Genomic DNA, 13,827 nt, shown 5'->3' on the forward strand with positions numbered 1-13,827 from the left:
GAGGCGCCGCCATTGCCGCCCCCCCCCCCCCCCTTGGCCACCAACGGCCGCTCCGCTGGGGGGCGCGCGCAGCCCCTCGGGGAGGGCGTGGCGGCGGCGCCCACGTGACGCGGGCCGCGCGGCCGCTTTGTCATCCTGCGCTGCGTCACGTGGGGTGGGCGCGGCATGCCGTTGCGCACGCGCAGTGCGGCGCCCGCGGCGGCCCGTGCGGTTGGCGGCCGGGAAACCCCTCGGAGGAGCGCCGAGGCCGGGGCGCCGCAGCCGCCATAGCGACCGGGCCGGGCCGGGCCGGGGGACGCCGCCGCCGCCGTCGAGCGGGGCCGGGAGCGGAGCGCAGCGGGGCCGGGCCGAGCCGAGCAGCCGGGGGGGCGCCGCCGCGGCCCAGCTCGATCGCGAGGGCCGGAGTCGTCGCGGGGCGGGGGCGGGGGCCGGGGCCTGGCGGCGCCGCCGCCGCCATGGAGCGCTGAGGCCTCCGCCCGCCCAGCCCGGCCCAGGCCGCGCGGCCTGCCCATGGCGGAGCGGCGCGGGCCCTGAGCGCCGCCCGAGCCCAGCCGCCGCCGGCCGCCGCCGGCCCGCGCTGCCCGGCGCTGCGCAGCCCTGCCCCGCCTGGCCGCGGGGCCTCACCCGGCGTCGAGGCCGTGCCGCCGCCGTCCCGCAGCGGGCGCCGCCCGGCCCCAGCCATGTCGTGCGTGCACTACAAGTTCTCGTCCAAGCTCAACTATGACACGGTCACCTTCGACGGCCTCCACATCTCCCTGTGCGACCTCAAGCGCCAGATCATGGCCCGCGAGAAGCTGAAGGCGGCCGACTGCGACCTGCAGATCACCAACGCCCAGACCAAAGAAGGTGCGTGGGGCGCCGGGGCTCGGCCGGCTCCTGGCGGCGGGGGGCGAGCGGAGCGCGGCGGGGCCCAGCTCGGCAGCCGCGGCCCGGCTGGAGGCCGCTGCCCTGACAGCTCCGTGCGGGGCGAGGCGCGGGGGGGTGCGCGGTTGGTGGGCCCGCCTAGCGCCCAAACAAGTTTTGGGGTCGTGGGGTCCTTCCCACTCTTCTAGCTCAAACGGTAAGGGAACGCGGGAGGGCAGCTGCTCGTGGCAAACTTGCCAGATTTATTTGAAGTTTGATGGAGAAAACTGAAAGCGATAAAAATAGGGCAGATGGGTAATGTGTTTGAAGAAAAAAAAGTGGGTTTGGTGACTTCCACATACTCCACCGTACTGGGAAATCGGCGTTGTGGCTGTTGTGGGAACGGCTCACTCCTAATGTCTTCTGTTAAGAGGGTGTCTGTGACCATCAGCTTCGCAGTCCTTTAAAACCATTTCACCCACAAGCGTTTGCTCTGTATGTAAACTATGCCTTGGAATTTCCTGTTAACGCAACCTGTTTTTTCATCAAAGACACTGTCATTCAAGTGCTATTGAGCGTGGTGTCATCATTCGCTCATAACTCCTTTTTTCCTGGTTCCACGTGCTAACTGTGTTAGGACACTGGCGAAGGGTGATGGCTCTAATATGGTGCTCAGTCAGTGATGAGAGAGCTTTTGTCCTGCCTGGCATGATACTTTAGCTTATAGTGGTGATCTGCTATCTTTATAAGTTTGGATACGATTAAAGACTTTGGGATGTTGCTTCTCAGAAATAAAAAGAATTCTGAAGTGTTTTCATTTCTCAAACAGTAAACTTTTTTTTCCTGTTTGTCTTGTGCTTCTGTGACGCTTTTATAGCAAACTTTTCTTGAAAATGTGTATTAGTTTTTTTCCTTCTGCTGTTTCACAGAGTAAAATTCAAGTTGGGTAATATGTAGGTACACTGCAGTAACTGTAACTTCACCCCTAGCCTTTAAAATGATTGCACTTAAAGCTCACTGATTGTTTACAAATATTAAAAATATGTATTTTCAGGAGGATGTCTGTAAAGGGACTTAACAGCACAATGTTCAGGGGCTGTTGATGAATTTTGTTGTATTGAGTAACACGTAGGTGGATACATTTCAGAAGTCCTGATTTTATATATTTTTTTTATAGTAGTATTGAATAAAATTGTCAGACCCTTTTGAAAAGTGTTTAATTTGTTTTAAGGGCTTTGCTACAGGAGGGTCTGGAAACTTTGTCTGCAGTTGCTAATGCGTTGTAAGTTTCACAAACACTAGGGGCTGATTGGCCAGCTGTCTGGAGTTGTAATGGTTGGGTCTGTGAGAAACGGCCTTAAAACCAGAGTGCTGGATGGTAACATTGTGATGGAGCCCAATTACTGCCTGGGGGGCAGGGGGGAGGCCTATTAATAAAGGTTTTTTTTATTCTTTTTAAATAGAATCCTCTGTAATAGCAAGTGAGGAGCAGAAAACAAAGTTATAGAAGGAAAAAAAATACTACTAATTTATGCTTATAAATGTGTTATTCAATAAAGTGTTACTAATATTCTTAATATCAGTTCTACAAAGTATGTTGCCTTGTTCTCATGCCTGCCAGAATCTGGGGAAGAAAAAGTATCTGCCTCAGTAGGTTACAATGTTAAGTGCAATATTGCCTAAAGATGGAGTTAAAGCACATCTCTTAAAGAGCATCACACATTTAAAGGCAGTAAGATCCTAAGATGCATTGCTCTTAGACTGTTTTGTTGTTGTTTTTTTTTTTTTTAAATAAATTCTAAACGTGGTGTATTAGCAGCACAGATACTTACTGAAGTTCTTGGGTGATTTCCACTTTAAAAAAAAAAAAAAAAAAAAGGAAGTTGGAAATTTCATTTCTTACTACTTGGATGGAGGTATTTAAACACATTGTTCAAAAATAAAGTTAAAAAATAAACTAAATAGGACTTCTGCCTAAATGAGATGTCTGGAATTCTTACGGCTGTAAAGCACTGGTTTCTTATGACTTCTGTCTGTGTAGGAGTTCTGACATGTTAAAATGATATTGGAAGGAACAAAGTGGAACTTACAAATGGTCTGCTGCTTCAGGTGTTTGGGAATACTCTGACCTTCCAAACTGCAGTAACTGTTACTTCTCATAATGGAATTCTAGTAATGGAGGGAATGCTATTGTAAGCTGAAAGTAAATAGGGACTTAAGTATCAATGGAAAAAATATGACCTGATGAACTCTTTCAGAGGCTGGGAAGGCAAAAAGGATGGTGGGAACCCATTTCAAAAAAAAAAAAAGCCTGTTCTCAAGAATGAGTATTTAAACGTGACTCCTCTTCGTTTGATCTGAATTTGATCACCGTCTTTCACAATAGATATTCTCACAACATCCGCATTTTTTGTGGAAGAACTGCAAGCTTTAGAACTCCTGTTTCTTGAATAGTCTTTTTCTGCCCTAAAGCATTCTGACTCAAAAACATTTGGAGAAGGTATAAGGAAAGCATTCTTATCTGGCAGAATACATTTTTAAAATGATTGACTCTGAACTGCTTGTGGTGAGATGAATAGTTTTAGGGAAGAACAGTGTTTTTAAAAGACTCTCTTGAACTGGGGACTTGCATGAGTTCGTTGTTGCAGCCTGCACTTGACTGCTTTAGTAATGCCCAATGTGATGTCTTAAAACTCATGCTAACTCCAAAATCACTTGATCTCGCTGCTGGTGTGCCTGCTGAAAGGTCAACAGTATGCAAACTTAGCACTTCAGATAAGACATTAAGCAACTTTTAAACCTCGTCCTTACCTTCTTTAAACCTCGTACAAGTTTATATTGCAGTGCTAGTATCAGGGATTGCTTTGGTTACACCTCAGTGCAATTAATTCTTGGGCTGCCACGCAATGTTATTATGCAGAGCCTTCAGAAAAGATGTGGAGTTCCCGGTTTCCCTGGTGAAGCTGAGTGTAAGTTGTGTATCTACTCAAAAACTGCTGAGGAGTTTGGACACAGTGCCAGTCTGGGAGCCAGCTGCTTGAACTCTGCCACCAGCAGGTTTGGGATCCATCCTTCTTGGGAGTGTGGATGCAGCTAGAATACTGTCCCTTTGCCAAGCACTTAAGGCAGGCTCAGTTGGGTCGATCTTCACCTTGTCTCCAGCATTGCTTCCACTTCCACCAGGCACAGGCTGAAGTGACACACGATGGCATTAAGGCTTCAGACACTGGTGTGGTCAGATTAATGGCTGAAAGTTTGTTAGATTTTGTCAGCTCATCCTTTCAAGACCATAATGACTCAAACAAAAGATCTGTGAGCCATTTGGGCTACTGAACTAGCTAATTTAGGAAATGATGGTGTGCCAGTGGTAGCTGAGATTGGGGATACCTATTTTGGTGGAAGCTAAACACCTAGAAATAGTAGTCCACCCCATTAGTAAGGGTGTGTTGAGGCAGGGCTTTCAGTGCCAGCTGCAGAGCTCGTTTTGCTTGCTATAAAGTGTGCAAATGAGTGTTGGTAAGAACAGAGTTAAAAATGAGATGAGGGAACATATCTTAAGTGCTATGGAGAAAAGGCATTCTTGGGAGTTGCACTGTTTTCTGGTAGAGACAATCTTGAACGTTGCTGGTGGTTGTCATCTTTCATTCTTCAAATCCTTCCACCAATGGTACGTTGTCTCATTATTAAGCAAAGCTTAGATGCCTAACAAAGGTGGTTTTGCCTACAGGGTTGCTTTCTGATGATGGTTTTGAAGAGCATCTGTACTTTATCCAGGTGAAAATACTTCTCTACGTAGTGCTCAAAAGATGCTTTTTGCAGTCCTGTCAGACTCAACATGGTGATCAAAACAGGCCATAAAATCCAGAATGAACTTTTTAGAGTAGCTTGTTCATAGTATACGTTTGATGCAAATTCTGAAAGTCTGATGGCTTTAATAATTTTATACTATTTTTGCAGGAAGGTTGCAGACATGCAGATTTTGAATTGAGATTTCTACATAGGTATGAGGCAGCAAATCAGTTACCTTTTTTAAGCTTGTTTGTCTCCATTCCTTGAAACGTTTCTTTCCCTGTCTCTTTCAAGTAGACGATCTTCTTACAAGAGATACAGCAATTTTTACACTGTTGCACCTCTTCTGCTTAATGTAACATCCATTTTGCCTTTGTTTTTGCAAGCTTTCTGTACTAATCGAATCCGTATTTTTAATCACAGGTGAGGCTGACGAAAGCCCCGTAGCCAGTTGCTGGCTGGCACCATCAGTAGAACAAGTTTTGTGCCGTCAGGGAATAGGCATCAACAGAACGGCCACCTCCTGCTTTGCTGAACGCTTCTGCTCGAGCTCTGCTTGGACAAGTGTGAAAAGTGGCCTTGTTGAGCGTGATCTCACCGCTCCTTTTGCAGATGTCCCGTCACATGGGGGGGCAGGGGTTGCAGAGTGACACTATTTTGCAGATCCTGGGGGTTGCCAAGCCCATGGGGAGCAAGCTTCTGCTGGGAGATGCCAGTTTATTCTTAGAGCTGTTAGACCAAGCTGGCGTCTGTTAAATTCAAATTAGGCAAACAAGTTTCCAGAGACTTCGAGAATAGCTCTTCAGCTTTAGCCCTCATCCGACTTTAAAAGACATTAAGTTTTTACTTTGCATTGTTTTATTTCACTTTTATTAGAATTTCATCACCAAAATGCATTCAAATAGTTAAGGCAAAGGACAAATAAATGTAGTAAAGCCTGGAACGGGGTCCTCTCACAGAAGTAACTCAGCTATTCACTCTCCTGTATATAATCACTCTTCCACAAAGTCTCTGTCACGAGCAAATTGGACAGTATTAATTGCTAAATACCAATAAGCGTCCTATACAAATAAAGTCTTTCCTGCACGAGGAATTATTGCTCTTCTGTTGATCAGTTTAAATATGTAATAAAAGCACAGATTAACATTTAAAGGAAATTCATTCTTACATCATTTTGTTCCCGGGTGGATGGAGCTTTCTTCAATGCACACAACATACAGACTGAAAGCAAGGAAATTTATGTATGCACACAAGGACAGCTTACTCAGAAGGCAAATGTTAATGCATCTCTTCTAAGGGTCAGTAGATTTTCACAAAATGCTAAAAGAGGACTTCTTCATCTATACCATAGACACTACAGATACGCTTGTTTGAATTGGCCTGTCTGCAAGCTTGTTTAATTTGTGAAAAAATCCCTTGGCTATAGGGGACAATAGTTTACAGACCCAGCAGACTGATAGTGGGAACAGAAACAAAGCGTATTTTCACTGTTGAGGAAGAACAGACATTTTTTAAAATGCACAAGTTTTCTAATAAAAGCATAAGTTCTCAAAGGAAAAACGTGTCTGTTTGGAATAGTTACGGCTGTCGTAATCTGGTATGAAAGTGCAACAATTCTATTTTTTAATTATGAGCCTGAGAATGGTAGATAAAAATTTCAAAAACAGCTCCTTGTAATATCCCTTGTCTACAGTTGTGTCATGCACAAACAAAACAGTATCTCTCCTCTGTTTCTTTCAGCTGATGTCCAGGCAGATGCAGCTGGGCAAGTCAGCTGTTCTCATGTTTGCAGTGTAGGAGAGGTGCCAGTTGTAACCTTCTGCAGGACTCCCAAGTTCTGCGTGCGGTACAGGCATAGCAAACTCCTATGTGCTTGTGGAGCCGCTGTTGCTTATCCTAGAGCTCTGAAGTCTTTGTCCAGTGGCTTATTTTCTAGACCAGCAAGAATGCTGGACGTGTCATCATACGGCAGGTAGAAACAGCTGCTTGGGAGCTGCAGCTCACCTGATCTCTCAGTTGCTTATCTAGGTTTCAGTATTCCTTGACCATCTCCAAAAAGTCTTATTGCAGGCCTTTCTTGACAGCTAACTTTGTAATGGTTAGGTTTTCCTTTTGAGAAGAGCACCAGGGGTTGTTTCAGGATATATGACTTCTGTAAAAGCTCCTGTTTGCATGGATTTCCTTAGGAACTGTTTTCTCACGCAATTCTAAACTGCCGTGAAGTTCAGAGGAAGTCTGCTGTTTGGTTCCCGTGGGGAAGATCAGGAATTAGTTTCAGCTAAAAGATTTCTCAGTTTTGTGTAGAAGCATTTTGTCATCTGGAAATAGAAGTCACATTTTGATTTCAGTGTTGAAATGATTGTCTGGTAGGTGTGTTTCAGTTTAAAGGAGACTTGTCTCTAGGAAAAACATTCTGAAAAATGGAGCATAAATTGTCAAATATTCTTATTTTGTGTTTGATCACTGGGAAAACTACCCTGACGGTGCGTGACTAGATACATGGTGTCTTTGGTTTTCACACCATGGTTCTGATTCAGTCTGCAAAGGTAAGGGCTTTTAGTATTTAAAACTGTAGATCAGTTATAGGGACTGGCTGCTGATGGTGCTTCAAAATCGGCATATCTGACTTGTGGAAGTACAATAGAAAAGCCTTTCTAATAGAGAGATCTGCGTGTTTCAAGCTGACTCGGTGTCCCGGGGAGCTGTGGGGGCATCCTATGTAAAAGGTCAAAAGGTTTTCTCCTTTTCAAAAGAGCAACATGATGTGAACCAAGGTAAAGCATGGATAGCTTCAGGCACGCTGTTTTCTAAAAGCTTTTTGAAATCTGCCTTTGTAAGTCATTTTGAGTTATTTTGCTCTGCAGAAAGTGACTGGAAAGATTTCACCCCTTTGTAGTTAATTCTAGCCAGGTAATAAGCTTAAGAGGAGCTGCGCTACTTTCATTTGAGCCAATTCTGGCCTGTTTGTGAAAGCAAGCTAAAATAAAAAGCCACAAAGATTGTGTGAGAAAGTATCTAGCAATGCCAGTTTAGTTTCCACTTAAATTTAAAGCACTGAGTAGCTGAAAAGCCTGGTGGCTGTTGATTAATTAAGCTCCAAGAAATGGACAGAGTTGGCAGGTTCTCTTCTCCTGTGTTCTGTCTCAACCACTAGCAGCAGAAGTGAATTGGGTTTAGTTATCAACTCTGAAAGCAATGGCTGAAAGTTTTTAAGCTTTAGTTAAGTCCCGGTGTCGTTACAGGGCAAGCTAATTGGGCTTAAGAATTTGGTTTATGACTGTGCTGTGGTTTCTTTTTCTCTAAAACTATTATAGCCAGTTAGAAGTAAAAGCAATTTAATCAAGGACAGGAAAGAACCTCATGTATTAGCAGGGACTCCCCTTAAGTGACCTTTGAGACAATTTTGCTGTTGGTATTCAGACTAGTTAAAAAAAAAAAAATCACGAAACCCATGATCTTGCTGCTTATGTTTGATTATAAATGTAAAGACATTTTTTGAAGTGGACTGTCACTTCAAGACAAAGTACAGTGTCACGTGTAAAATTCCACTTTTATATCTGTACAGGGGTGCTCAGAAGTGCTGTCTAATTACATATTAATGTGCATTCTTATTGCTAATCTTTTTCTGTGTTTGTGGTGTGTTTGTTTTTTTTAGAATACACAGACGATAATGCCCTGATTCCTAAGAACTCGTCAGTAATTGTTAGAAGAATCCCTATTGGAGGAGTTAAAGCTACCAGCAAAACATATGTTATGTAAGTATCCATAAAGCACTGCATTCTTTGTGAACGTGTTCTTAACTTATTTTTTGATTAATCTTAGTTTGTGAGAGGCATTCAGATTGTATATTTCTTGTAAAAGCTGCTGTTAGTTTTTGTTGCAATGGGGTAGATTTTCATATATCTGTCCCAAAATGGACTAATATTTTTAGACCTACTAGGGCATTGGGTTCAAACTCCCACAGTGGTAACTCTTAACATCCGTTCTGTGGGCTTCTCGGGGGGAGGTCATTTTCTGAGACCTGAGATCTGAACAGGTTTAGATCCTGTTTCCTCTACAAGAGGAGATCCCTTAGTGTACATATTGCTCTTCTTTGTTTTACAGTTGACACAAATACGCATGGTGCTGTGAATTTATAATTTGTTCCCATTTCAGTAGAGTCTCCTTCTCAGTGTGTGAATTTCTTGCATTTTTGGTCTGGGGATGTGGCAGTATTCTTATGGCCCAAACCCGCTATTTTTGCATACTAGCAATAGAGGAAGGAGCAAGGGTTGCCATTTGGTGAGCCATGCAAACAAAAAGTCTCATACATAAGTGATTTTTGTTAGCTTCTTAAAGACAAGGGTTGTTTAAGGCAAGGGAGAAAAGAACAACATCCTTAAGTTTATTGCCTTTTGTGTCTGTACTGTGAAGGCATAGTTAAAGCTTTCCTTACTTGAAACTCAGTAAGCTGTTCAGCACGCTACCGTTCCTAGTTATCTTTCTGTTTCACCCTAAGCTGGAATCTGTGCTCCAGGTTTTCATCTGTATTCCTAGCATTCATGAAGAACAGAGAATCACATGTATTGGTTAAAATTAGACATTCAAATGCATTCCTGACTACAGGATTCGTGCTGTCGTTCATTTATTCGTACAATCCAGTTCTGCAGAAGCCACATTAGTGTTGTTTGAATGGCTTTCTTTTCCAACCTCCTTAAAGATATGCCCCTCCACCACAACTGGTGAACGTTATTGTTTTGTGGTTTTGCTATGCCTTTTTCGTGTTGGTTCTCGATAAGTAAGGTGTACTGATGAGTTACAGTACTAACAAACAGTACAGCAGCACCCTGGTACCCATGAAGCATTTGCATGCAAAAAAGTTGAGTTTGTGTGGCTCTGCACATGAACTTAAGCACATTGCTGCTGTAAGTAGTTGTAGTGCTTTCAGGCTCTACCTAGCAATTCTAGACCCCACATTTTTGTGCTTAGAAGCATTGCCTTGTCTTAGGGCTTAATTTACGTACGTATGCTTAGTGCTGTCTTGTCAGTGCATCCTCCATCTCTGGTTGGATGGCACCCTCTCCTGGTATTGTAATGTGGTTGTAAAATTAGAGGATAGATGCTGCCAGCATCAAAGATTAATTAACTACCTGTATGTGGGGATAAAGAATTGTGCTGCTGTTTTAACATTGGAAATTAAGCAGGCAGATGAGCTTTCTGTCCCTAGCTGGAAATATTACAGAAACAAGTGGTGGAGTAGTTAACGTTTAGGAATTCTGAGTGTATGCTGCAACGGTGGAGAGGCCTCCAAAATACGTTAACTCCTCTTGTAGTATGTTCCTCAAGGTAAAAATATGAAGAAACCATTGTGTGGTAATCTAAAGCGTTCCCTTATACTTCCTCATCTTCAGGGAGTACGCGGCTCTAACTGTGAGCCTAGTGGTTTTCTAGCAGTGGCAGGAAACACGAGCCTTTCAATTTGTACAAATTCCGCAGCAGCCTTTAATTGCCTCTGCTCATGGGACGCTAGGGATGATGTATGAATTGTTTGTTAACTATATCAGTGGTTGCATGCCTGATTCATGAGTAGCATGCAGATACAGATCAATCAGTATGTGGAATCTCGGCAAGTTTTCAAATGTGCTAAAGAAATAGTTCCTAAAATACTGTAGCATTTTCAAGATTATTTTAAAGCAAATTATGGCAATTAAGACCTTTTTTTCTGTCACAGGACTCCTAAATCGCACAAAATCCTAGAAACTGCTTTCAGGTGACATTTCTACTACTATTTTTAGTCAATGTAGCATATGTAACACGTTTAATATTTTGGCACTTTCATGGCTAAATATAGTAGATATCTGAACACAGTGCTTGGGCTTCCACAAAGAAACACAGCTCTAAAGACTATGCTGCTGTCATTTTTATTTTTTTCCTTCCTTTATCAGATGACTGGTTTTTTGTTTTGGTTTCCCACTTGTACTTCAGAGTGTCTAGACTATCACTGTTCTTTCTTAGAAATTAAAGTATTGTATCTGGTACCTAATTGTAATGTTAAGGATATACAGATTGGCTAAAGCTAGCTTCATGCTTAGAACATTGATTAAGAACACAAAACTGTAGTAGAGACTTCATATTTTTGCTCCTGATACAGCAGAGACAAAATACCTGAGGACTTGTGCTTGCACTGTTGTGTTCTGTATTTGTAAATCTTAAAATAATATTTAACAAAGTAGAAATGAGATTTTTTTTAGTTGCACTGAATGTACCGAGGGAGAACAGTTTATGTATGTGAATAAATTTCTACATTCTCTAGACTACCAGAACATAATGTTACGAGGCTCAGGTTTTATAACCTGTTTTCACTGCTTATATGTTGGATACAAGTGCTTTCTGTTAAATTCTGATCACCTTTATTTCTTCTTTTAGAAGTCGAACTGAACCAGTGAGTGGAACATCAAAAGCAGTATGTAAAAACACAATCTCACACTTTTTTCTACACACTGCACTTAATTATAAACAATGTAGCCTTGCATTAATTTTCCAAGTATTAACTTAATATATTTTCCAGCAAAACATAGTATATGTTGTAAATACAATGTATTTGATTCAGCATAGTAAAAACTGAGTAATGCCATCATTTGCACAGTTCTAATGTGAATATTGGTATTTGTGCCTAGTAATGCGTTGTATTTCATATTGAATATGCTAGAATATTTCCTGTATGACTTTGTGTTGTACAGATACTGTATGATCATTTTTAGATCATGTAGGTTTGAGGTTTGCACAATTGAACATGGTGCCATGTTCTACATCTGTCTGTCTATAGCTAGTAATATGTATGTTTGTATAGGTTGTTGTGTGCTTTTTGTTTCTTGCAATAAAAATGTTTGGAGTGTATTTTTTGCCATTTTCACATTGTATCACTTAGCTTTCGTTTTTAAATACTTTTTTGCCTAATGGTTTTTGAAAATGTTATCAAAAACCACTGAGAAACCATTATTGTTAAACTCGATATTGTTTCTTATTTCTGACTTGGGGGTTCAAACAAATACCAAAACCAGCATATTCCACACAATTTCTGAGGACATTTCTGTGCAGCTAAATAACTCCTTTTTGTGTCCTTAAGCACTCAAGTATTTATTCCTAAAACTGAAATTGAAGTGATATTGTTTGGGCCCCTCAGAGTACATAAATGTCTTGAAAAGATGTGAAGACATGAATTTAAATATCATTGCTACACAAAGTGGTATTCTAAAGTTCTGTGTTTGGTCCTTTTGCTTTATCTAACGAAACAGTTTAGTTTAATAGTTTGACTGCAAGCGAAAATATCTAAAACCTGGTATAAAATTTTTGGCACAAGGTTAGAGCCTGGTGCATTTGTGGGTAAAGTCCATGTCATCTTTCTTAACTTTCGTCTGCACTGTATTTTTGGATCTGGGTGGCTTCAGGGTTGGATGCTGCTTTAACTTCCCAAAGGTTAAGCCTCTCTTTAGTATACCACCATTTTGAATTTCCCTTTGGAAAAGGGGGTAGCATTTTAATTCAGGCTTGAAAACACACTGTTACTCTGCTGCTAAAATATAGATAAGTACATGAGGAAATACTTGATTGGTAATGGTCTTAGATACTGATTTGCAACTTGGGTCAAATATTATGTATAACTACGGATTTCAAAATAGTTCTTACAGTATAAAAATTACTACTTGGTGTTTTTTATTTTTCATCTTTATTTTAAGTATAACTGCTTTTTCTTCACTAGAATGGTGTGAGGCATTACACTAACCCTGGATCATTGGATCTGATCACTCATTAAGCTGTTAGGATAACTTAATCTAGAAATTCATGAACTCTGTGTCTGCATTCTGTGAAGAATGCAGCCTCTGGTTCCCATGGAGTGGTGTGCAATCAACGTCAGATGAAAACCTTTTTTAAATGTAGGTCTGCAAAGACTTAAATCTGAATCTGACCTCTGTAATTCTACCGCTGATTGGTTCGAATTCCTTTTTCGACATGAATGCCTCCCATTGTGAGTTCAAGTTAGTTTAACTGGCCCAGTGACCCTAGTAGTTAATGTAATGCATTTGTGTAAAGCACGTTTATAGTATTTGATCTAATTCAGATGGGTTTTTATTTCTTGAAAACAGTTATTTTCCTTTTTGTTTACTAGCATGTGTATAAACACAAATCACATGTTCATAAATAAAGTTAACATTCTTTTAGCCCTGTGTGTTCCCTGGCATGTCTGTATTACATTTTTAAGTAGCATCTGACCATAAGCTAACATAGACGTCTCAAAAAATAAAGAGAGAAAAAAATGGGGAAAAAAAAGTATCTGCAGTGGTGGGGGGAAGACTTAGTGTTAGTTAGAACAGATTAAAGTTCTAAAGTGGAAGAGAGAGCAAAAATATTCCCCTCTTGTTTGCTCTGACTACCTGAGTTGGGCTGTGGGTAGGCATAGGGAGGGGTGGAAACCTCCTCGGAACTCTCTCCAAGTCTTACATTTGTATGGAGGTGGATGGGTACTTAGATACGAAAATTAAAGATTACTTTAAAAACACTGCAGAGTCAGGCACTCCTAGTGTTGGAAGCACAGTGAGATTTACTTTTAAAGCCAGCTCAGATCTTGGTCTAAAGTTTTTGTTTGTTTTTAAATATCTGTATTTCTGTATGTATTTCAAAGTAGAGACAGCATCTTAGTGTGGTAGGGATAAATTACTGGAAAGCTCAGCAATTACTGTTAAACAGTAATGCCTAAGCAGCAAAGTTAAAGTGAGTAAGAAAAACAAAAAGGATGCACAAAAGCTTATGGCTTGAACACTTTTTCATTGTCTTTCTCTTTTATGTTAGCTGTTATTTTATGCTTCCAAATTTGTGGTGGTGTCCTATTGTTATTACAGCCAATCAAGGAAGTGGATCCTTTTTGTTTTAGCATTAGTATTTCAACAACTGCAAGCATCTCTGTTTATCCTTAGAGTCTGCATAAACGCACAGTTGTGTCCCTTGTTTCAGCGCCACTGAACGCAACTGCGATCCTTCCTGGCAGGATTTTCAGTTTAGCTAAGATCTCAGGTTTTAGGAAACCGCTATGATTTGGATATACCACACTAGCAGCAAAACTAGCCTTTTCCCTATTTTCTGTCCCAGTTTCTGCTTGCTGTTTTTTAGCTTCTGTTGAATCTTCTGTATGAAATGAGAGTTCATACATTCGGCTCGCAG

The 13,827-nt window shown here is 41.6% G+C and overlaps 1 protein-coding gene across 7 annotated transcripts in view; it reads left to right on the top strand.

The window, feature by feature from the left end:
• The first annotated feature begins 225 nt into the window (after nt 1–225).
• The window catches only part of RBBP6 (RB binding protein 6, ubiquitin ligase), a 32,726-nt gene continuing 19,124 nt past the window's right edge, over nt 226–13,827 (top strand). For 4 of the 7 annotated variants that reach the window (XM_082772344.1, XM_082772349.1, XM_082772345.1 and 1 more), the window contains exons 1-4: nt 226–846; nt 8,288–8,387; nt 10,343–10,381; nt 11,038–11,074. In XM_082772344.1, the coding sequence (XP_082628470.1) occupies nt 681–846; nt 8,288–8,387; nt 10,343–10,381; nt 11,038–11,074 (342 nt within the window). In that variant the 5' untranslated portion in view covers nt 226–680. The remainder of the gene's footprint in view (nt 847–8,287; nt 8,388–10,342; nt 10,382–11,037; nt 11,075–13,827) is intronic. The other 3 variants (XM_082772346.1, XM_082772348.1, XM_082772350.1) reach the window with 2 other exon arrangements.

The sequence above is a fragment of the Aythya marila genome (assembly GCF_965140915.1).
Source record: "Aythya marila genome assembly, chromosome: 15".
Lineage (NCBI taxonomy): Eukaryota > Metazoa > Chordata > Aves > Anseriformes > Anatidae > Aythya > Aythya marila.